Genomic DNA, 22,437 nt, shown 5'->3' with positions numbered 1-22,437 from the left:
AAATTTAACATACAGCCCCCCTGAAGCTGCTTGTTACAAAACAGTCCCAAATTCAAAGGAAAAGACATTCATGATTGCCACTTGATCTACAGCCATTCCATTTGTTTATACCTGGTTATAATGGGAAAAATGAAGTCAGATGTGCGGAAATGAAATGCAAATAAGAGGTAAAGGGGTAAAGGCAGTTCTAAAAGACAGGAAACTGCAACTAGCCTGAGCATGGAAACTCCTACTGTAGAAAACTCTTAGCGCGTGTTGACCAACCCTATGAATTTACACAGGTAGGATTACAGTAACTATTGATTAACCCTGCTCGTTTTCTAACAAATTTGCCTCGCATATCTCCTCGCATGGACCACGAATAAAACGCGAACTCTTCGTCAATAAATTATGTAATGTAAGCATTCCTGGATGTATTCCCTCGTCAAACCGCACAGTAGGGCTCCGAAGTGTAAACATATTATGACACCTTTGGTGATTAACTTTGTAGTCACGCAAAACTGAAAATCCGACTCTGAAAGAAAAATACCATAAAGTTCCGTGTATAAGCCGCACCTTTTCCCTCTAAATTCAAGTCAAAAATCGGGGGTGCGGCTTATCTACGGAAACATCTCTGGTTGGAGTTCTAAAAGGCTTATTAATATTCATAAAAAAACTTCTCAAGATGTCACTGAATAAACATATAACAACCTTAAAACTTTGTTGTTCACTGCCTTTTAGTTCCTCTGCAAAGCTGTTTGCAGTGAAGCCTGCCAGTCACTTCGAATCATGTCTTTCCGTCGCGTGCGAGAAAGCACCAAGATAAACGCAAGTACTCACAAGGCAAATGGCCGACCGCTTCGCTTTTTTATTGACCTTCACAACAAATGCATCTGTTGGATTAACAAACTCATTTTCTGCATGAAGCTTTTATCCTGTTGCGTGTAACAGTTTCCAAGAATCTTGAAAGAAAAACGTGATTTCTTCCGAAGAAAGTGCCGCCATGTTTGTTTTTAGTGCCCAGACTCCTCTCTACATTTCAAAGCATTCATCATTCGCGTACGATTCGAACGAATTCAGGAGTGTTTAGAAGCGATAATCTTGAAAAGATTATATCAAGAGAGCATCCAAGTTTAAGATATTGTGAACTCAAACTAAAAGGGAGGTATGACAAGTGAAATTTCGCTTTCGTAGGTCTTAATTTAACATTGCAACAACCGCCGTGTCAGTGTTTCGAAACCGTGCTTGTTTGCCCTTGTTTGTTTACTAATAGAACTTCACTTGAACTATAAACTTTATGGTCTGTATATATTTTTTTTTCCAAAATTTGAGCTTCCAAATTGGGGGTGCAGCTTATCTACGCGTGCGGCTTATACACGGAACTTAACGGTACGTTTCAAAACATTTTTTTCTAGAAGAAAGCCAGTAGAAAGGTCTATCTTTTGATGGCTTTTTACAATTTTGCAAAATTCTACCCCGAAAAGGTAACTGTAACCTTATGCACCAGTCAAAGTAAACCCCGACCCCCCCCCCCCCCCACCCCGGGATATGTGGGGCTTTGGTGGGGATTTATCACCTTATTGGCAGCTCTTTGAGTCCCAAGTAGGTGGGGGATTCGCGCGTTTTGTGGTTCCTGTCCGCAGGAATGTGGGGCATTGGTAGGGGATTCGTTTGAATCGTGCACACGTAAATCCAAGATGGCGGCCATTCTTCCTGCAAAGATCTCTGGGCAATCCAAGATGGCTGCGGAAAGCACTCTGACCTGGTACGTATTTAAATCCTTTCTATTGTCATTCAAATGAATATATCCATTGATTTACAGTATGGCTTTAGAAATGTTTGTTTAGCTGGTCCTTATATAAACACCAGTAAATTCGCTCGTTGATCGCCCGGTTTGTATTCTTCATAGGTGGAAAACCTTCCCAATGATGAAGGCATCAAAGAAGACTACATGTACGTGTGAGAGTATGCCAAGCTTTTTAGCTTTTTGACAAAAATCGGCATGTTTTGCTGTGGATGCTATTAAATATAAGATATTGAACAAAAGATATTAAATGTGAAACAGCCACGGAACACTGCGTTGACACTTTCAACATTGTCATTCGTATCAAGCAAAGTATTAAATACTGTGCATATTTATTCATAAATAATAAAGAAAAGTATAACAACTATTTTGGTTTATCCCTGTGGTCTTTTAATATAGTACATAGCTTGCCTTTAAAATCCACGTAAGATGTATATTTTGATCCCGTGTTAAAATTGCAAAGGAAGTTTTAAATATAAATAGAACAGATAGAGGGGTTGATGAACAAGATTTGTTGGTAATTTTTTGAAATTTTGCAAAGGAAAATTTATATAAAGCAACGAATGTCAGTCGTTTCGCCTACAAGTATTTTCGCCTACAGGTTGATTCGCCTACAGTGAAGTCGCTTCGCCTACACCACCTGAGTTGGTTCGCCTACACCAAAGTCGATTCGCCTACACTTTTTTTTCTCGAATTTGAAGACTTCATCTTTTATAGTAGAGCGTATTTCTTAAGGTTGCGATCGGGGATTTTGATATACTCGCTGGTCACGTGTAATGTTTGACTAGTATGGACTAGGGGAAGACACAAGGCCTGCGACCGAGAAAGGATGTTCTCGCATCGCACATCGCGCAAAAAGTTCTTGGGTGGGCCCTTTTATAGGTAGTCACTTACTCAAGGAGGATCGAAATAATGGTCATTTGATTGGTTAATGTTAATGTTGTTTACTCCTTTTGTTAACATAGTTTAATTTATTGCTGTAGGAACAAAGAGAAAAATATCACACTTATCTTTAGTTGCCCCAGGGGGTGGGGCATCTCCTGCTATAAATGTTCTCCACATGGTGGGGCATTTGTCAGTTTTTGTGCGCTATTCAGAACCAATCCCCACCTATATCCCGGGGTGGGGGAGGTCGGGGTTTACTTTGACTGGTGCATTAAAACAACGCAGCACCTGCGTGATGAAAGAATTTGAATTTCCCGCTGTATGAATTTAAAAATCGCAACACACTTAGAGTTCAATTTAACAAAGTTGAATGCTTACCAAGGCAATAACAATAAGAAACCAGCAGAATGTATAAAAAAATATCCTGTACAGCAGGTTTTAGCTTATAAAAGCTTACCTTTAGGTATTGGCAGTGAGCGATGACAGCGATATAAACGTGGTCTCCATTTTAGTGTTTTGTAGCCGCTGTAGCCATTCTTCTTTCGTTCAAACGAGGAAAAGTATGTTTCCAGAGGCATGTTATACTATAAAGATGATCAAAACCAAACCATTGTTGATGGTTTGGCGTCAAAATAAGCTTATAATTCCTTCGACAACACCAAAAGCTTCTACCGCCGTGTAACTGCCGCCATGTTGGATTCTCCTTCGTTCCCAGGCCAGTTTCTTTTGCGTCACGGAAAAAGAGACACGAACCGAAAAAGAAGTTCGCGCAAGGCGGCATAACGCGCAAATTTGCACGGAAACACGTTGTTCATAATGGTGGGCGATTACTTCAAACACACCGTACTCCCTTACATTTTGTTGGCATATTTGGCGCTTACCATGATAGGAATAAATTTCTTACGAAAATATGACAGCATTATGCATTAACATGGTTTTTCCTGACTGGGGGAGGGTGGCGTACCCACGCGCATTCAGTCTGATGTTGTTGTATGTAAAGCGCTAACTGGGACTCTCCTGATTGCCACTCGTTTATTGATCTACGTACCACTTGTCCTAGCTACAAGCTATGCAAGAGGTTCTTTGTGCTAAGACCGGGTTTTAGTGAAGTCGACTAGAAGACGTTTTTTAAGGTGTGGTTGATGGAAGCGCTGATCATGAAGGAATTGCCCATCCACGTCGCTTACTTTATAGGTCTTTTTTTCAAACGTACAAATAGAGCTACAACATTGGCGTTGCTTAGCAACTGAGTACAAGATAGATGGAGGTGACTCACAAAAGGGGCGGGAGTAAACGTGAATTAGAGCCGGTGAAATAGGGATAGAAGAAAGACAATTATTTTTGGAACACCAAAAGACAGTTAACCCTCACGAAAGAGCACCCCAGGTTGTCAGGGGACTGTTTTGGTGTCCATCTACTAATTTTAACTTCGCATTTTAATTTTAAAACAACATTCAATCTTCAATATTTCTCATTTCGCTAAATTTTACAACTCCTTTGAGAAAAACGTTTTCCTCCAAAGTCCATAAAATCACCCAAATAATTACAAAACACCGCAAAACGTAGATTTATGAGATGAGCAGAGAGTTTTTGCATTGCTTGTGTGTGAACAAAATATATCCAGTAAGCCCGTGTTAAGCGGCACAAAAATGGCATTCATGTGTACTGCCGCCTTGATAACAACAAAACCTTATGTTCTGTTTTCTTTATTACGTTATGAATTTGTTATCGTCTGTTGTGCCACCTAGTGTCAACCTTCAAGTTTGTCAGATAGTAATTAGTAAAGTATCGTTAGTAATGTTGTGGTTCAGTTTTACCCTTAACCCTATTCAGACGGGGCTTTTTTTGACCTTCTCTGACCGGGAGGGGGGCTTCGGACGCCCCCCCCCCCCCCCCCCCCCCCCCCTATGTAACTTCCAGAATACTTAAGCAATCACAATGAAACTTATAGATGATGATATAGATGAGATGATGACGTCACATCACGTGACAATTACATCATGAAGTCAAAACAGCCGCCATCTTGGATTTAAATTTTTTTCCAAAATCAGTGCTAGAAAACCGCCCAAAATTACTGCAAAGTGCACATTAAAATATGCTAAAAACCCGAAAAAGGTAAAAATAATTGCATTAAAGTACATTTTCATTAATAGAAACACGAAAATTACAAATTTGGGAAAACATGTAAGCGTTCAAAGTCAGCGCGGGCCTCAAAAGCCCCCCTCCCCGGTCTGAATAGGGTTAATACAACTTGGTATTTGTCTTTAATTTGTTTAAGTTCTGGTGTAGGGTAATATATAAAAAATGAATATAGAACAAAGGAAAATACCAGATTGTACCAATGGAGTAAAAATGAACCACAACCCAACAATCATATACGGTTGTGTTTTTAAGCTGGAAGCTTGTGGGGTTGTGTATAAGAAACAAACATGAAACAAATGTAATATATCCACACCCAAGGTTAGGAAACTACTTTCACACATTAGGAACGTATGTGAGCTAAAATATTTTTTTAATATGCAAAGAACTTGAAATATAACTGCTCTGGTTTAGATAACAACTATGAAATGTTTAATTCAATTTAAAATTACGAATAAACTTTGACCTTTGTCTGAAAAATTGATGAATCTTTCAAGTCTGTCAAAATACAATAATCAAGTGTGGCTTTTAAGCCTTTTGGAAAAAATGAACTTGCAAGATTCGTTAAATTCCTGATGGGTTAGGATAAAAACAAAATTCGAATTGTCTATTTAAGGAATATGCTACGACTTTGGTTTTTGTTAAGTTAAGGGAGTTGACAATGTAACCCTTACTTTGTAGAGAAACTTTTGACATGCCGGCATCACACGAGAGAATGTTCAAGTGGTACCTCTGAAACACAGTTCGAAAATCTCCTGTACAAAAGTAAACTTAAAGGTATTTTAACTTAAAAGTTTTAACTTCGATCAAAAGTTGCCCCCTAGAACAGAACAACACCTTTATGAATGTTTAATGTGTCAATAAAGCTGATGACTTGAGTTATTTGTTGAAAAAGTCTCCTGACATCGGCTGTCGTGATACATCTCCTGTCACATTTTATGACACCTGATCGAGCGGTCTGGGTTCAAGCCTTTTCCGGAGTCATTGCATTGTGTTCTTGGGCAAGGCACTTTACTCCCTTAGTGCCTCTCTCCGGCCAATCGTATAAATGATATGGATAACGGCGAATTACATGCTGGTGGTTACCCTGCGATGGACTAGCATCCCATCCAGGGGGTTGTAGAAATACTCCTAGTCGTTAAATTCTACTTTTACCGGAATAAGCTCCTGCGGTGTGGGACACTTGACCATAGGCAGACAGCATCAAGATGAGAATTGCGGACTCAGACGAGTCTCCGAGACCGTCGCTGAAATTCCCCATCAACCTGTATTTTTGTTCCCCGACTGTACGAATCAAAATCTAGAATGAAACGCGACACTTTATAGCCGGAGCAAGGAGTCGTCTCTCGGGTACACTTAATGCACAGGACACGCTGTTGTTTCTTCGACAATGCCTTTTTGCAGAGATGCTGTTTACAAAGTCTGCGATCGAGCTTAGTGGCCCATGCTGCCGGTGTTTTCCCAATTTCAACGCGGGTTAGTCATTTTCAACCTACAGGGTGTGAAGAATCTTGCCTAAGAACACAACACAATGCCGCTTGCCTCTCGACCTAACATTGAGTCCAGTAAGCCAACCATTAGGCTATCGCGCTTCTAAAGGCCCGGTAATACGGGCAACATTTTTGTTCAACTTGTCTCGCAACATTGTTGCATTGCAAGTTGAACGAGTTGTTGCCCGTATTACTACCGCACGCTCAACTTGTCTCGCAACAAATTTCGATGTTGCAAATTGCAGCAACATGTTGCACAAAGTAGAACCGAGTTCTACTTTTTGCAACAATTTTTTTCAACTTGTAACACCGAAATTTGTTGCGAGACAAGTTGAGCGCGCGGTAGTAATACGGGCAACAACTCGTTCAACCCGCAATGCAACAATGTGGCGAGACAAGTTGAACAAAAATGTTGCCCGTATTACCGGGCCTTTTAGACTTCAGAGAGGAAGTAACTAATTTGAGATTTCTAGCCGAAAAATTCCACAATGATGACGTAGAACTACAAAGGTTTATGCAGTGGTTTTGATTGGTTGTTAACACGGGCGCGCGCGCAAAAAAATAAAACATCACCAAGCAACAACCAATCAGAGACAGCTCTGTAATGCTACGTCATTTTGAAATTGATTAGCTCGGATTTCACCCCACTCTCTTGCGGGGAATGGAACTGAGCCAACAGTGAGAGGCGTCCGTTCTTTCTTTCCTTCCGCGTGAAATTTAACTTAGAATTCTCTTGCTACCTGTAATATACTAAAATATCTTCTTATAAACTTTCAATAAAAATTATTTCCTGACTGATCATACAATATTTCAATAAAATTTCAAAACTCTGGATAGATAATTGATTTGATTCTCCATTTATAACTGAAAAGAATATACTATAATCATGGTTTAATTCAGGCCCACAATTCGACAGGAGATATGGTCTTGATTCGCGCCTGTTCGGCTGGAGGTAATCCGCTGAAAAACTTGATTCCTGTCAACAGTTCGATGTCACGAACCCTGGCTGTATTTTCCAAGAAATACTTGGAAGAAGATTGAAACTGCAAAAGAGCAATAAAGGAGAAAAATTAAGTCAATTTTCCATGGTCTTGACTGCAAGAAATCAGTAAATGAAGATGAAAATACACTCGGCAGATGGAAGTTAACGATCACTGGACAACTGTCCATGGATGGTTTTTAAAGGGAACCTCCACTTGTACGACAAGTTGACGTTGAATTGTTTGAAATTAGGGCTTTCCACAAGATGCTGAAATTATTCAAAAAGTGCTCGAAATTTGTGAAAAAGGTGCACGAAAGTTGCTCCAGAAATCCAAAAAAGTTGCTTTTGATTAAAAAAGTTCCTCGAAAGTTGCCCCCCAAAAACCAAAACGCTGCTTCTTATCAAAAAAATTTCTCCAAATATTTGTTAATTTCCCTTTGAAGGTAAGATTTCTAAGCAGTTGCATGCAATTTCACTGCAACAGAACTATCTAAACAACATTTTAACGCAAGAGTTAGACGAATTACGATAATTTTTTTCCACTGAGAGAAATTGTTATGGGGAATGAGTCGAAAGTCGAAACGCGTATGGATCAGGGCGCTTCGGATGTTGCACGAAGATCTTCGGCAAACTTCGGAACTGTTTTTATGGCCGATGACGTTATGGGGAATGAGTCGAAAGTCGAAACGCCTAAGGATTAGGGTGCTTCGGATGTTGCACGAAGATCTTCCGCAAACTTCGGAACCGTTCTTATGGCCTTCGGACAACACTCGGACAATCTTCGGACAACTTTGGTCTAGAACGAGATTGAGGTCCCAATGGGTAAAAATCAGTTGTCAGCCGACAACTGAGGGTAACATTTTCATAAAAGGTTTTTCATTACACATGCAGGGCTGGTCAAGGCTTACCAAAGAGCATGGACGCTTCCGCAAATGTGGTAAAATAAAGGAGATGACGTCAAGCCGCCCTTCACATCCGGGCACTTTGTAATACGGCTTCTTGCTGGTATCACATCGTACGATGATTTTATAATAATGAGTGGGTATTGCTACTGAATTAGAGTCATTTTTTAGCCATCTGTGAACAAAAGGAGAAAAATTAACGAGGAAAAAAATTAGGTCGGCTGGGTTAAGTTACCAAATTAACTCCTAATTTACTATTGTAAATTTAACGTCTTAAAGCTTGTCAACCCTCCAACCCCAAACTCCTTGCTGAGTTAGGATGTACATGTAACTGCGTGGGTTAATAACATCCTTGTATCTATTATCATCTATTATTTGTTATGACTTATTGCAAGAAATTTTATTCAGTCCGTCCGTCCCTCCGGCGGTCCATAAGTCAGTCAGTCAGTCAGTATGATAGTCCGTCCGTCCGTCCGTCAGTCAGTCCCTCAGTCAGTCAGTGAGTCAGTGAGTCAGTCAGTCAGTCAGTCAGTCAGTCAGTCAGTCAGTCAGTCAGTCAGTCAGTCAGTCAGTCACTTTGAACAGCGTTTTCAAAAGTATGCAATTCAATGAAAACGATGAGCGTTATCGATCGTTGTAGTGCGGACGATTGGCGAACGAATCAGTGTGGACGGGGCCTGAGTACCAACCTTGTAATACTTTCATCGTCATCTCGGTGTCCATCTGCATTCTCGTCAAATATCGAACCGGAAATGACGTAAACATGTGAGTAAGTAACGGACAGATCCCGTACCATTTTCTCAGCCTCAAGCCAGATACCTAATGAATAAGAAAGCTTTAGTTAGTCTTTCACATCCTTTTACAGATTTGTTAATAAAAAACGTAAACTGTAACCCCGCAAAACTGCATTTTATAGTGTATTTTATAAAGTAACTAATATAAAGCTGTTTGCTTGAACAACATAAGGCTGAGAGTGGGAAATAACACGGCCGTTTCACAATTCACGAAAACTATAATAATAGACTGCATAACAGTCGTTTTTTCTCTAAAGTTGTAAAAAGCACTTATCGAAGGCGCGATGCGCCGAACGTTGAGGCGCGAAGCGCCGATCGTCTCGAGAGCCTCGCAAGACCGGTCTCACTCACAGTTTTGACATTGGCTCCAGACCTCTTGCTCTCGTTCGAAGACCGAGCGCGTTCGCAAAAGATACAACTGTTTTGCAGTGTACTTTAATAATGACACCTCACGCTTCACGAAAAATAATAGAGAACGTTTTGGAAAATCACGGTTCACGGCTACTATGGAAATCACGATTCACGAGGAAAAATGGCCATTTCACATTTGACGTGAAATAAAAAGGGCCAATCACGGGTCAAGAAAATACACTTTACCACCCTCAAGGTTATAGAGAAGGTAAAAAACTTTGTCAAGATTATGACTTTGTAGCGTTTTTAATAACCAAACAACTGCGAAATTTTTTTTGTATGCAGCCGCCAGAGGATTGTAAAACGTTACATGTTGGAACAACCGTTTCCATAAGACCCTTACCTGCGTTAAATCCCATGTACTGTGGTGCTATATTTGATAACAAGAACGAGTTCATCACCGTCTCATCATTTTCGTCATAGATATCAAAGTCGGCATTCGGCGCCATGTGTCCGCGGGTAAAAAAGGACCAGCTGTAATGACTACAGAGCGAGGCCTGGGAATCAGTCAGTCGGATGTCCCGTCGGAAACAGTTGCGTCGCTTGGCTGACTGAGACGATTTCTAGACAAAAGAATATAGACGCCAAAAGTAAACTAAAGGCCCAGAAAAGTTTGCACGTAATCTTCGTCCCAATGTTCCAGGAAAAAGAACCGTTTTACCCTAACGTTTGCAACATTGCGCGCAAAAGAATTGGAATGAATTCGGCTTCGTTCAAAGTTTCAAACTTAGATTTTTCTGACGTACTAATATTTACCGGTTTTGCAAATCAAATATTAACCAAATTGTAATAAGGCGTTCTCTGGTAAAAAATTGTTTAAAAATTATAAGCTTTCGGCAGCCAGTCTGCTGTCTTCGACGGAAAGTTTTTTATCCGTTACCAGAGAACGCCTTATTACAATTTTATAATGAATCCTGGTATCGAATCTTTGATATTTTAACAAATATTTACAATAGGAATTAAGAGCTCCACTGCCCAATCAGAGATTGGCACAAGCCGGCTTACGTGAGTGGTCACGTGAGCAATGAGCGATCAACGCTGGTTGGTTATTTCTAAGGAAATTCGTTCCAGCCTTCACCTTCACAGAGGTCAAACCCATTGGTTAATAGATGGTGCCCAGCCACCATCCATTAGGCTACCGCAGCCTCCAGCAGAGGCCTCCATCATCCCCCCTCAATTAACGAGATTTGGATTCACGTACCTTTCCGTCCAGTCTGTAAGCCACCCATAATGGCAAACGAAGAGAGGTGCTGTAGCCTGTCACGAAATCTTGCTGCGTTAGAATACAGCCTCCTTTGCCTGCTCCTCCCTCGGGTACTCCCCACGGGAGATGAGTCTCCTGCAGTCGGGATACTAAGGTAGAACAAGATTGGATGAGGACAAAAACGTAAAAAGGAACAAAATTCTCAAAAAAAAAATATTGAAACCCTGCGAATCAACGTGGAAAGGCAATGAGTATTACAAAAATTGACGTGATCGAAGATAAGATGGGCTGTGACTAATCTTTAGAACTGGAATAGGTTATTATAGAGGAGACAAAACAAATTTCTCATCAAAATGAGGCGGTTGAACTTCTTTTCTTTCTAACATGCTTTAGTTTACTGGCAAAAATCTACACCAATGAATTTAAGCGGTATCTTTTTCCGTGAGGAATGCGACATATGGCGCAAAGGAGATTATGTAAGCCGTGATAGCAAAAAAACAGTCCACTTTTGCTTTTATATATTTAACGTTGCTTCAAAAGCCTTGAAGACAGATTACAGGCTACTCAGTTAAAACCGCTCATTAATCAGTTCTTTACACATATCTCACAAATGAAGATGAAAAGGCTCGAGGGGGGGGGGGGGGAGGGTACCCAAAAACGTTTTGTACGAGGAGGCTCCGCCCCAAGCTCTTACCCCTTACCCTTTTATATACCATTTTGCTAGAAATTGTACCCCTTTCGTAACCCTTTTAATCAAAAAAGGTACCCCTTTCATATACCTGAAAGTCATGGTTTAGACTAAAAACATGACGATTTCTTGTCATTTTCAAGTAGCGCTTAATAAATTGAAATAATACAGCTATAAATTGCATCTGTTCGAAATATTTTAATAAAAGGCCCTTTCAAAAACCTAAATGACAGATTTCCATACCCTTTCGTATACCTTAACTTGTGAAATCCCTACCCTTTTATATATCTGAAGCCCGAAAAAGGTACCCCTTTCGGGCAGAGCCTCTCCGTATAGGCCATTATAGGGAGTACCCCCCCCCCCCCGGTGAAAGGTAGTGTATATCCTTACTTTGCTCATCTGACATGTCAAGCATCTTGTCATATCGATCAACATCACTTTTATTCACCTAATTAAAATAAAAACAAGACAAAACATTAACGGCAATATTTATTTCCCCATTATCTTGAGCATGGTTAGATCACCACGTTAAATGGTTATGAGATTGTAACTTTTCAGGTTTTAGAAAGTCAAGTGGAATGTTTACCTTGTAGAATTTGCATCGAATTGCACACTTGCTTATAGAGGAGAGGAAGGGGGACCGAAGTTCCCGCTACCCTTTTTTTTAGGCTCCCGCCCCTCATCTCCCCCCCCCCCCCACCTTCCTTAGTGGTCCCGCCACTTTGTGTTATTTCTATTGCATAATATTACAAAATGTCGCGAAATTTTTCCCAATTACTCCCGGTTCCCGCTACCTTGGAATTCCCGCTTACCGCCCTATCTTCTCCTACCTCCCATCCTCCCGTATCCCTCCCATCCTCGTCCCCAGGGCTCCCCCTCCTTCCCCTTCCCCGCTTGTTTGTATTATCATTTCTTTTCCATATACTTTATTATAGGAAATTAACGATGCATCTTTTTAACGCGAATTTCAAAAATTCGCGTTTATTTTATTTAACTCACACTATTTTTCCGGCAGTTAAAGAAACCCTTATTTCCAACAAAGTTACATGAAATCAACCTCTCTCGTAACGTTTGTTATCTTCAATGACAAATAGAGAAGCCGCTCACTTCTTCTACTTTCTAGATGTCCATCGCGTTTTCTGTTTTCCCATTTACCGGTGTATCTGTTGACTGTTGTTGGACATTTGTATTGTCTTGTGAAAGTCACATGTAGCTGTAGAATGTTTTCACGCATAAAGAACCAAATTCGCGTTAATTGAATGCATGTGAACGTACATATGGGAAATTGTAAACATAACTTTTGGAAAATTCGCGTTAATTTTATTACGCAAAGATTTTGTTCGTTATATTCCTTTAATAAGGTAAGTAACTATGACATTTTCCCACTTACCTGACAGTGAGAACATATGCAGTTTTTGCAGTTTTGCGAATCGACCGTAGGATAGCGACATATGTCAGTTCTCATCAGTTTACCATCGCTTTTCGATTCAGGAACTGTGACGTCAACATTTGTCGGGTCCAGTAGGTGCAATAAACTGCCAGGCGCTCCGTCATTTGGGGCAGGTTTAAGTCCGAGGATACCTGGGACCAATGAATAAACGATGAGATTACCGTAATAGAGATACCGCAATATGCAGTGATATTTGTCATTGGACATTATCGGTCCCCGAAGATCACAGTGTTTTCAGCTGCTAAATTACGAAATAACTGATTTTACAACTTTACAACAGAGAAAACACGTGTTTTCTAAGTTATAAAGTTTACAATAGCAGTTAACCGAAATTATTTTAAAGTTAAAGATAAAATAAGGTCGAAAAAGGATTTCTTTTGACAAGCTAAATATGAACAACAGTTCAGCGTCTATGGAAAAGTAGTTATGTTGCTTGTTTTCGCGGGATCTTATTATCGCAAAAATGGAACGGGCATATTTTGCCGGACTTAATTTTCGCGATTTGGCCAACAATACGTAATTAACATAAAAAAATAATAATAAAAACGTATAAAATAAATTCTCGCGGGTCTTTAATCTGACGCGAATTCACACTTAGCTTATAAATGAAATCCTTGTTTTTCGCAGATGAGTAAATAATTTGAACACTCGAGCACGTACTATAAAATAATCCCAAAATATCCTTCTACATATTATTCTCCCTTTTACGAAAGTCGGCTCCCGGCGACTAAATTAATCAAAAACATATGATAACGTCTAAATTACAACATAATAAAATAACTGAAATTTTGACAGTCAGGTTGTTATAGATTGGTATTACGTACATATTTGAGTACTAAAAAGCTCCTAGCATTTTGATCGGATAAATGTTACCGCTTATTCAAATTTGTGACGACACAACATCATAGGGGTCATCCTCGGAGACCCAGGGGCAGTTTGTGGGGGCGGGGAAAACTTTTCTTCGCCGATTTTTTTTTTCGCCCGTATAGACTTTTCCCCGCCCCCACTAACTGCCCCTGGGTCTCCGAGGATGCATAGGGGTTCGCATGTCAATTAAAAGTAATCAAATATAGGAACAAAATAATGTGGTCTTAAAAACCGAATGTAGTTTATAGTGCTTTCCTTTTTTTGTTTTATAAAAAGTAGCCTTCATTTGGAGGGCCAAGGTCTTCGGTAAAACGCTATTTTTTCTCTGTAGGTCACTAGTAGAACCTTTCTGCAGAACTTTGTAAAACTTAACCTTTATCTAGTCAACTACCTTCAGCTAAATTATTGTATTGGGGGAGCATGGATAGCGCAGTGGTGAGAGCGCTCGCTTCCCACCAATGTGGCCCGGGTTCGATTCCCGGACCTGGCGTCATATGTGGGTTGAGTTTGTTGTTGGTTCTCTTCCTTGCTCCGAGGGTTTTTCTCCGGGTTCTCCGGTTTTCCTCCCTCCATAAAAACCAACACTTCTAAATTCCAATTCGATCGGGAATCCGAGGGCCACAGGTTTGTCAGTTGCAAGACTGTTACGTGCAACCCTCGTTAAACAAAGTCGATTCGATTTTATTAATCGTTTATTAACATTAAATTGCTTGCTAGTTGTCAGATTTAATACCCTTATTTTTATTTATTTATTTTTTATTGATTCATTTTCAAATTTTACGAGATCCAGAGGATCAAAATGATCATTTAAACAGAGTTAGCTCATTTTCATGGCCTCTTTCATACAGTAGCTCTACTGCAAGCGCGATTTCTTGTCATTCCTGATGAAACTGAAAACTTTTACTAATTTTTTCATAGCGCGCATGTATAGTCATCGTTCGCCGGCGAAAGATAATTGTAAGAAATAAAAAAAAACATTAAAGGGTTAAATGTGTTCGTTCATTCCTGTAATAACAAGGAATGGACAATTCAATGATGATTTGTCAAAACACTTACAGTAGTGTAATTAATCCTTAATTTTGTGACAAAACATGCAATGACCTGTTTACAACATAAAGTGTAAAATTAGTGTGAACTATCAAGATATCTGTTGTTGGTAATTTTCGGAAAATCTTCGGAGGACTATGATCAGAACTCGGTTAGCCGGAATCCCGATGGCCACCGAACTCTTTAAGGCCATCTTCGAAATTTCCGAACACGCTTCGGAAATCTTGAGAGCAATGTAACATTCACAAAAATGATAAAGCCCTCGAACTGCTTTATTAGCTATTCAGAATTAAATTTGAGGATCTTAAAGTTAAAATCAAGAAATACTCTGCCCGCGCAACATTTAGCAACAGTAAACGAGGAAAAATATTTGATTAATGGTCCGTAGCAAATCCGGCGAAAACTCCAAATGTCTCGAGAATATAGAGAATATTTAGCATCTAACTGATTTGCCCATCAGGTTTTTATCAATCAGAAGATATAAAGGCAGAATACAGCAGAATAAGATTCATAGATTTCTTTTTTTTCAGCACAATTTCCTATAAACAGTAATAAACGACCATTTACAGAAACGTTAAGAAACAATAGACTGTACATGAGCTATAGATACAAACAAAACAAAAAGATCACTGAAAGAACAAAATAATATTACATTGACAGTAATTAGCTTTGACTCTGACCAGAATTCTCTAACTACATGTGAGCAGCAAACTATTATCTAATTAAGCAAAAATTTAGTTCTTCGATAATGTCTTTCCCCGGCTGTTGTCCTCGCTCGCAATATATACACTGGTTTGTATGAGAAATACTTTTTTATGCGAAAACGCGTTCTTAAACCGTTGTTCTTTTACACAGTCACCACGCCATTAAACCTCGAGCTTGGAGTTCATGTGTGACTTGCAAATTGTGTCGGTGTTTTTCCAGATGACTTCCTTGCATGAACCAGGCTCGTTCTATTTCGCTGCATACCGCGTCTCGCCTCTTTGGCAGGATCTTCTGGATAGTGCGTTGCGTTAAAGCAAATCGCAATTTTATCAATTCCATCGTTGTCATGTTGATTGGCTTTGAAACAACGCCGTTTGGAAAACTTTGTTTTTTCACGGCAAAGGCCCCATCGCTAGCAGAGCGCGATGGATCGGGTTGAATGGTCTGGAACATGGCTGTTCGTTCGCGTGGTGAGAAATTATTCGTGGTTTTCCAGTCAAACATCAAGCAATGATCTACTTTTCTTTGTCGAAGGATGCTAAATCGTGGCATTATATATCGCTAACCCAGCAAGTTACAAACAGGAGGCGAAAGAAACCAAGGAAATATACTTAGCTTCAGGTAGTGTTGATTGGGTGACTTCAAAATTCACAAAACTAACCGTGTAGCAGTTTAAGTTTCGGGAGAATGCGAGAGTTATTTAGGCGTAGATGAAAAGGGTTGAATATGCAAACTTTAGCATCGTTTGACGTCAGCTGTGCTTTCACAAAACGCTCTTAAGGATCCGCTCCTCTATGTGATGTCGCACGCTGCCAGAAGGGGAAAACGAAATCCAATTGGGCGTAGCGTTTTTGCACGATATGTCCCGAGTGTAACAGAGTATCGCATGGAAAACACCATAATACATTGTTCTATTTCCCAGCATTTTGAAGTTTTTTTTATTCTCTGCTCGCAAATTTTGAGTGGTTTTCCAGTCAAACGTCAAGCAATGATCTACTTTTATTTGTCGAAGGATGCTAAATCGCGGCATTATATATCCCCAACCCAGCCAGTTACAAATAGGAAGCGAAGGAAACCAAGGAAATATAATTAACTTGAAGTGGTGTTGACTGGTTAACTCCTAAATTCACAAAACCGTGAAGCAAATTGATTTTCGGAAGAATTCGAGGAGTAATTTAGGCGTAGGGTCGATGAAAACGGTTGAATATGCAAACGTTAGTATCGTTTTGCGTCATCTGTGCTTTCACAGAACCGCTCGTAGAGACCCGCTTCCTAAGTGATGACGCATGCCGCAAGAAGGGTATATACAGAAATCCAACAGGGTGAAGCGTTTTTACACGATATGGCCCGAGTGCAACAGGGTATCGCTTGGGAAACACCTTTAAACATTGTTCTTTTTCCCAGCGTTTTGAAGTTTTTAGATTCTGCTTGCAAATTTTGAGTACTGGAAGCCTAAAAAAGGTGCAATATGCAAATTGTTTGGTCGTATGACGTCAGCGGCAGTTTTTTGTGGTACCGCAATCACAGCGAATGACCCGCTCCTGTGATGACGCAATTTACCAGAATGGCGTTCTAGAATGTTCTGGTTGGTGTACTAAGGACTTCATCTGGGCGTTTCTCCACGACATCGCGAGGGCAAGGAAGCATCCTCTGGCTGCGTTCTTTTTTGTTGTTTTAGTTACCAGAAGCTTGGAGAAGAACTGGAGGGGCATGTGATTTGCTGTAAGTCCCCACCCATAGTTCCCTATCCCAGCTTTCACTTCGTTGGCAGTTTGGTTGTCGTCTTCTATTCAGCATAGGTAGACACACAGCTATTGTCGTCCCCAGAACCGCTTGTCTCTCTTAGCCGGCTGAGCCTGGGGCACGACGAACAAGTGGCTCTGGGGACACATGATTTGATTGGCTAGATTTTTAACAAAGAGAATTTAAATCTGGCCAATCAAATCAACCGTAGTAAAATCCCATACAACAAAGGTATCCTCTCTGTCCAGAGGATGCTTCCTTACACCAGTCTTGACATGCTAGAACACCATTCTGGTAAATAACGTCATCACAGGAGCGGGTCATTCGCCGTGATAGCGGTACCACAAAAACTACCAATGACGTCAAACGGCCAAATAATTTGCATATTGCACCATTTTTAGGCTTCTACTACTCGAAAGTTGCGAGTAGAATTAAAAAACCTCCAAAACGCGGGGAAGAACAATGTTTAAAGGTTTTTTCCATGCGATACCCTGTTACACTCAGGACATATCGTGTATTAACGCTTCGCCCTGTTGAATTTTTGTATATACCCTCCTTGCGGCATGCGTCATCACATAGGGAGCGGATCTCTATGAGCGGTTCTGTGAAAGCACAGCTGACGTAAAACGATACTAAAGTTTGCATATTGAACCCTTTTCATCGACCCTACGCCAACACAACTCCTCGCATTTTCCCGAAAATCAAACAGCTACACGGTTTGGTGAATTTAGGAGTTACCCACTCAACACCACTTAACTATATTTCCTTGGTTCCCTTCGCCTCGTATTTGTAACTGGCTGAGTTATCGATATATAATGCCACGATTTAGCATCCTTCGACAAAGAAAAGTAGATCATTGCTTGATGTTTGACTGGAAAACCACGGATACTTTATCGCCACACGAACGAGCAGCCATGTTCCAGACCGTTCAACCCGATCCATCGCGCTTCGCTGGCGACGGGACCTTTGCCGTGAAAAAACAAAGTTTTCCAAACGGCGTTTTTTCAAAGCCAATCAACACGACAACGATGGAATTGATAAAATTGCGATTTGCTTTAACGCAACGCACTATCCAGAAGATCCTGCCAAAGAGGCGAGACGCGGTATGCAGCGAAATAGAACGAGCCTGGTTCATGCAAGGAAGTCATCTGGAAAAACACCGACACAATTTGCAAGCCACTCATGAACTCCAAGCTCGAGGTTTAATGGCGTGGTGATTGTGAAAAAGGACAACTGTTTAAGAACGCGTTTTCGCATTAAAAAATGTATTTCTTATAGAAACCAGTGTATATGTTGTGAGCGAGGACAACAGCCAGGCAAAAGCATTATGAAAGAACTAAATTTTTGCTTAATTAGATCGTTTGCTGCTTATAAGCAAAAGAGCAAAAGAGTGCTTAAGCTAATTACTGTCAGTGTAATTTTAATGACATTAAAATGTCATTTAGTTTTGTCAGCGATCTTTTGTTTTGTATATACCTATAGGTCCTATAGCTCGTGTACAGTCTATTGTTTTTTAACGTTTCTGTAAATGGTCGTGCTTATTTATGACTGTTATTAGGAAACTGCGCTGAAAATAAAGAAATCTATGAATCTTATTCTGCTGAATTCTGCATCATACCTTCTGATTGAGAAAAACCTGATGGGCTAATCAGTTAGATAGCTACTATACATATTTTCCTCATATTCTCGAGACATTTTGAGTTTTCGATTTGCTACGGACCGTTGAGGAAAAATTAATTATTTTCCCCTAGTTGGCGGTTGCTAAATGTTGCGGGCCGAGTATTTTTTATTTTGATTTTAACTTTAAGATACTTAAATTAAATTCTGAATGGCTGTAACTGAGACAGTTCGAGGGTATATTTTGTGAATGTTACATTGCTCTTAAGATTTTCGAAGCGTATTCGAGTCTGAAGATGGCCTTGAAGAATCCGGTGACAATCGGGATCTCTCGGCAAACAGTTCCGATGATAGTCTTCCGAAGATTGCCAAAAAGTACCAACAACAGATATCTTGTTTACACTTATTTTACGCTTTATGTTGTAAACAGGTAATCGCATGTTTTGTCATAAAATTAAGGATTAATTTCACTAATGTTTTGATAAATCATCGTTGAATTGTCTTTGTCATTAAACGAATGAACGAACCCATCAACTAGTCGCTTGGAATCTGCTTTACAGAAATGCGTTATCATCATCACCATCATCATCTTCGTGGTAAAGAATGAGAGGAGCACTAATTTATCTGAGAACGTAACATGACAATGTACTAGTAAGATCAGTTTAAAACCGCTAAGAGTTACGTGACCAGCATCAGGCGTTACGTATGTGGTGTCCTCCTCTCGTTTTGAACAGCAGGAGAAGGGTGTTCACGTGAGTCGTTCACCTCAGCATTTTCTTTGCCTGCATTTGCCATTACCTCACCTGCGAATTCTGCAGTCATCCAGGTGGATTTTAAGACCAGTGAACAAATTCTGTGTTTTGATCATCGTTTGAAGTGCGACTCCGCCGTATTAGATAAATTAACTTCGTAACAATCGCACTTCAAACGATCATAAAACACAGAATTTGTTCACTGATCTTAAAATCCACATCAAATAATAGCAAAAGACTTCTTTTGTATGATTGCAGCATTCGCAGGTGAGATAATGTAGGCAAAGAAATGCTGAGGTGTACGACTCACGTGAACACCCTCCTCCTACTGTTCAAAACGTGACGAGGACACGGCATACGTAATCCCTGGCGCTGGTCACATGACTCTTAGCAGTTTTAAACTGATGTAAATACTTAATGAACTTCGTTTCCTGTAAAAGAGAGACCCTGGAAACGAGGTTTGAGAATAATTTGTTTCTGATTAACATGGATGAATTGCATTTTAACGGACCTTTCTGTCAGCACGTTTACCATTTAATGCATAAATTAATTGCGGTTTGATATCAGAATGGAGTGAGTGAGCGAGCGAGTGAATGAGTGAGGGAATTCGAGATCCGTAACTTAACCTTATTACCATGAGGTAAAAAGCAATGGATATCGTAACATACCTGCCATCATATTATAAAGCTCAGTGTTCTGAAAGTGCTCCACTTCCGCTCCTTTTTTGAAAGCGGGACCATGGGCTACAAAAAGAGTCTAAAATATAATAAAATAAATAAATAAATAATAAATGGGAATTAACGGTGGCATCTTCCACATATAGTGGCTCTTCTTGATCCCACTGATTCCAGATCGAATTGGAATTTAGTAGTGTTGGTTTTTGTGGAGGGAGGAAAGCCGGAGAACCCAGAGAAAAACTCTTGGAGCAAGGACAAGAACCAACAACAAACTCAACCCACATATGACGCCGAGTCCAGGATTCGAACCCGGGCCACACTGGTGGGAGGCGAGCGCTCTCACCACTGCAGCTCCCGCTATAAATACAAAAAGCAAAGTACGTCACTCGAAGTGACCAATCAGCGTAGCGTTCTGAAAATAGCCTAGTTGTGGACTGCAAATTACAAACATTTTTAAGAAATTATCATCATAGGAAGACACCCGTGAATGAGAGAAAAATCCTCACTTCTACTGTGGCGTATTGATGTGGTCACGTTATCTTTGTGTATGTTTTGTTGTTATTGCTGGCTGCTGCTTTAAAAATTGTGTAGTGGGTCAGAGACAGTGCTACTAAAGGAGCTACGTCATGGGGATTTCTTAGATTTTTAGTTTAAACTGTTCTGAAATTAGTGGTAGCCATAAAAAAAAACATTAACATGAAAAAAAAAAACATCATCTTTGAACATCTAAAGGAAGATGTAACCTTTTGGCCATAAATATTGAGTTTTTGAAGACCCGCGGAAACAACTTGAAAAGTTTAGCCTCAATTTTTCAAGTCACAATCCATTTCCATCCAAGTCATCCGCAGCCAAAGACGCTTGTTAACAGTTTTAGTGCTCTAATATAGCAATTTTTAATAAAAATGGACTTTTATTTTAGGTTTCCTATTTTTTCCTATTTTTTTACCCCATAAAAACCATCATCTTTGAGCATCTCAAGGAAGATATAACCTTAATTCGTGGATAGAAATTAATCTTTGGCTATAAATATCGACTTTCTGAAGACGCGCGGAAACAACTTGAAACGTTTAGCCTCAATTTTTCAAGTCGCAATCCATTTCCATCCAAGTCATCTGCAGCCAAAGACGCTTGTTAACAGTTTCAGTGCTCTAATATAGCAACTGTTAATAAAAATGGACCATGGGGGAGCAGGGATGGCGCAGTGGTGAGAGCGCTCGCCTCCCACCAATGTGGTCCGGGTTCGATTCCGGCCAGGTACCATATGTGGGTTGAGTTTGTTGTTGGTTCTCGTCCTTGCTCCGAGGGTTTTTCTCCGGGTTCTCCGGTTTTCCTCCCTCCACAAAAACCAACACTTCTAAATTCCAATTCGATCGGGAATCCGAGGGCCACAGCTTTGTCAGTCGAAGACTGTTACGTGCAACCCTCGTAAAACAAAGTTGATTTATTTATTTATTTATTTATTTTATTTATTTATTATTTTATGTTTCCTTCCACACAAATATATATTTTGGCTGCCCAAAATTTGCTGAAATCCGTGACAAAGCCCCTTAAACAACAACAAAAACAGTAACAGCACCACCACAATAAAGTCAAACAGCAGCAGTAAATTTTAGGCCCGGGTGCGCTACTAAAAAAAGTTTTGTACGGGGAGGCTTCGCCCCGAGGCCCAACCCCTTACCCTTTTATATACCATTTTGACATAAAAGGCACCCCTTTCATATACCTTTTACTGAAAAAAGGTACTCCTTTCATATACCTTATGTAGCGTTTAATTAATTAAAATAATGTGCGTATGTTCAACATATTTTAATAGAAAGTTCTTTTAAATACCTAAATGACCGATATTCCTACCCTTTTATAATCTTAATTTCTGAAATCTCTACCTTTTTTTACCTGAAGCATGAAAAAAGGTACCCCTTTCGGGCGGAGCCTCCCCGTATAGGCCATTATAGGGAGTACCCCCCCCCCGGGATTGCAGGCAAATTACAACCAGTAAGGATCGAAGATGAAATCCAGTCTGTTTACTTTGTTTCTTACCCGCATATTAAAATCTAAGTTGTCATAGCCATGATCTCCTCCATTGCAGTATCTGATGCCAGAAGTGGAACTTCAAACACACAAAAAGATCAAATTAACAAGAAACCTTACGGCTTTATAGACGGGCCTACTACCGTTATTTCCTTTCGTTGTTGTTCAACAAATGCTGCGTTATATTGAAGTGTGGCATCCGATATACGATACATGTATACGATACTCGGCCGCCTTTAAGGTCAAACGCTGCATTGATTGTTTTCACCGCTT

General features: G+C 40.1%; 1 protein-coding gene across 1 annotated transcript in view; it reads right to left on the bottom strand.

Moving 5' to 3' along the window:
* Positions 1-5,196: 5,196 nt before the first annotated feature.
* The window catches only part of LOC144639160 (venom phosphodiesterase-like), a 40,091-nt gene continuing 22,850 nt past the window's right edge, over positions 5,197-22,437 (bottom strand). Inside the window, exons 18-26 of the mRNA XM_078498416.1 lie at positions 22,174-22,243; positions 20,128-20,215; positions 12,669-12,859; positions 11,669-11,726; positions 10,588-10,739; positions 9,730-9,949; positions 8,871-9,000; positions 8,188-8,356; positions 5,197-7,340 (exon numbers count right to left, since the gene is read on the bottom strand). Of these exons, the coding sequence (XP_078354542.1) occupies positions 7,194-7,340; positions 8,188-8,356; positions 8,871-9,000; positions 9,730-9,949; positions 10,588-10,739; positions 11,669-11,726; positions 12,669-12,859; positions 20,128-20,215; positions 22,174-22,243 (1,225 nt within the window). The 3' untranslated portion in view covers positions 5,197-7,193. The remainder of the gene's footprint in view (positions 7,341-8,187; positions 8,357-8,870; positions 9,001-9,729; positions 9,950-10,587; positions 10,740-11,668; positions 11,727-12,668; positions 12,860-20,127; positions 20,216-22,173; positions 22,244-22,437) is intronic.

Source organism: Oculina patagonica, chromosome 14, assembly GCF_052425735.1.
Source record: "Oculina patagonica isolate OP01 chromosome 14, crgOcupat, whole genome shotgun sequence".
Lineage (NCBI taxonomy): Eukaryota > Metazoa > Cnidaria > Anthozoa > Scleractinia > Oculinidae > Oculina > Oculina patagonica.
Note: the sequence above shows the minus strand (reverse complement) of the source record. Positions and strands in the feature narration are given on the sequence as shown.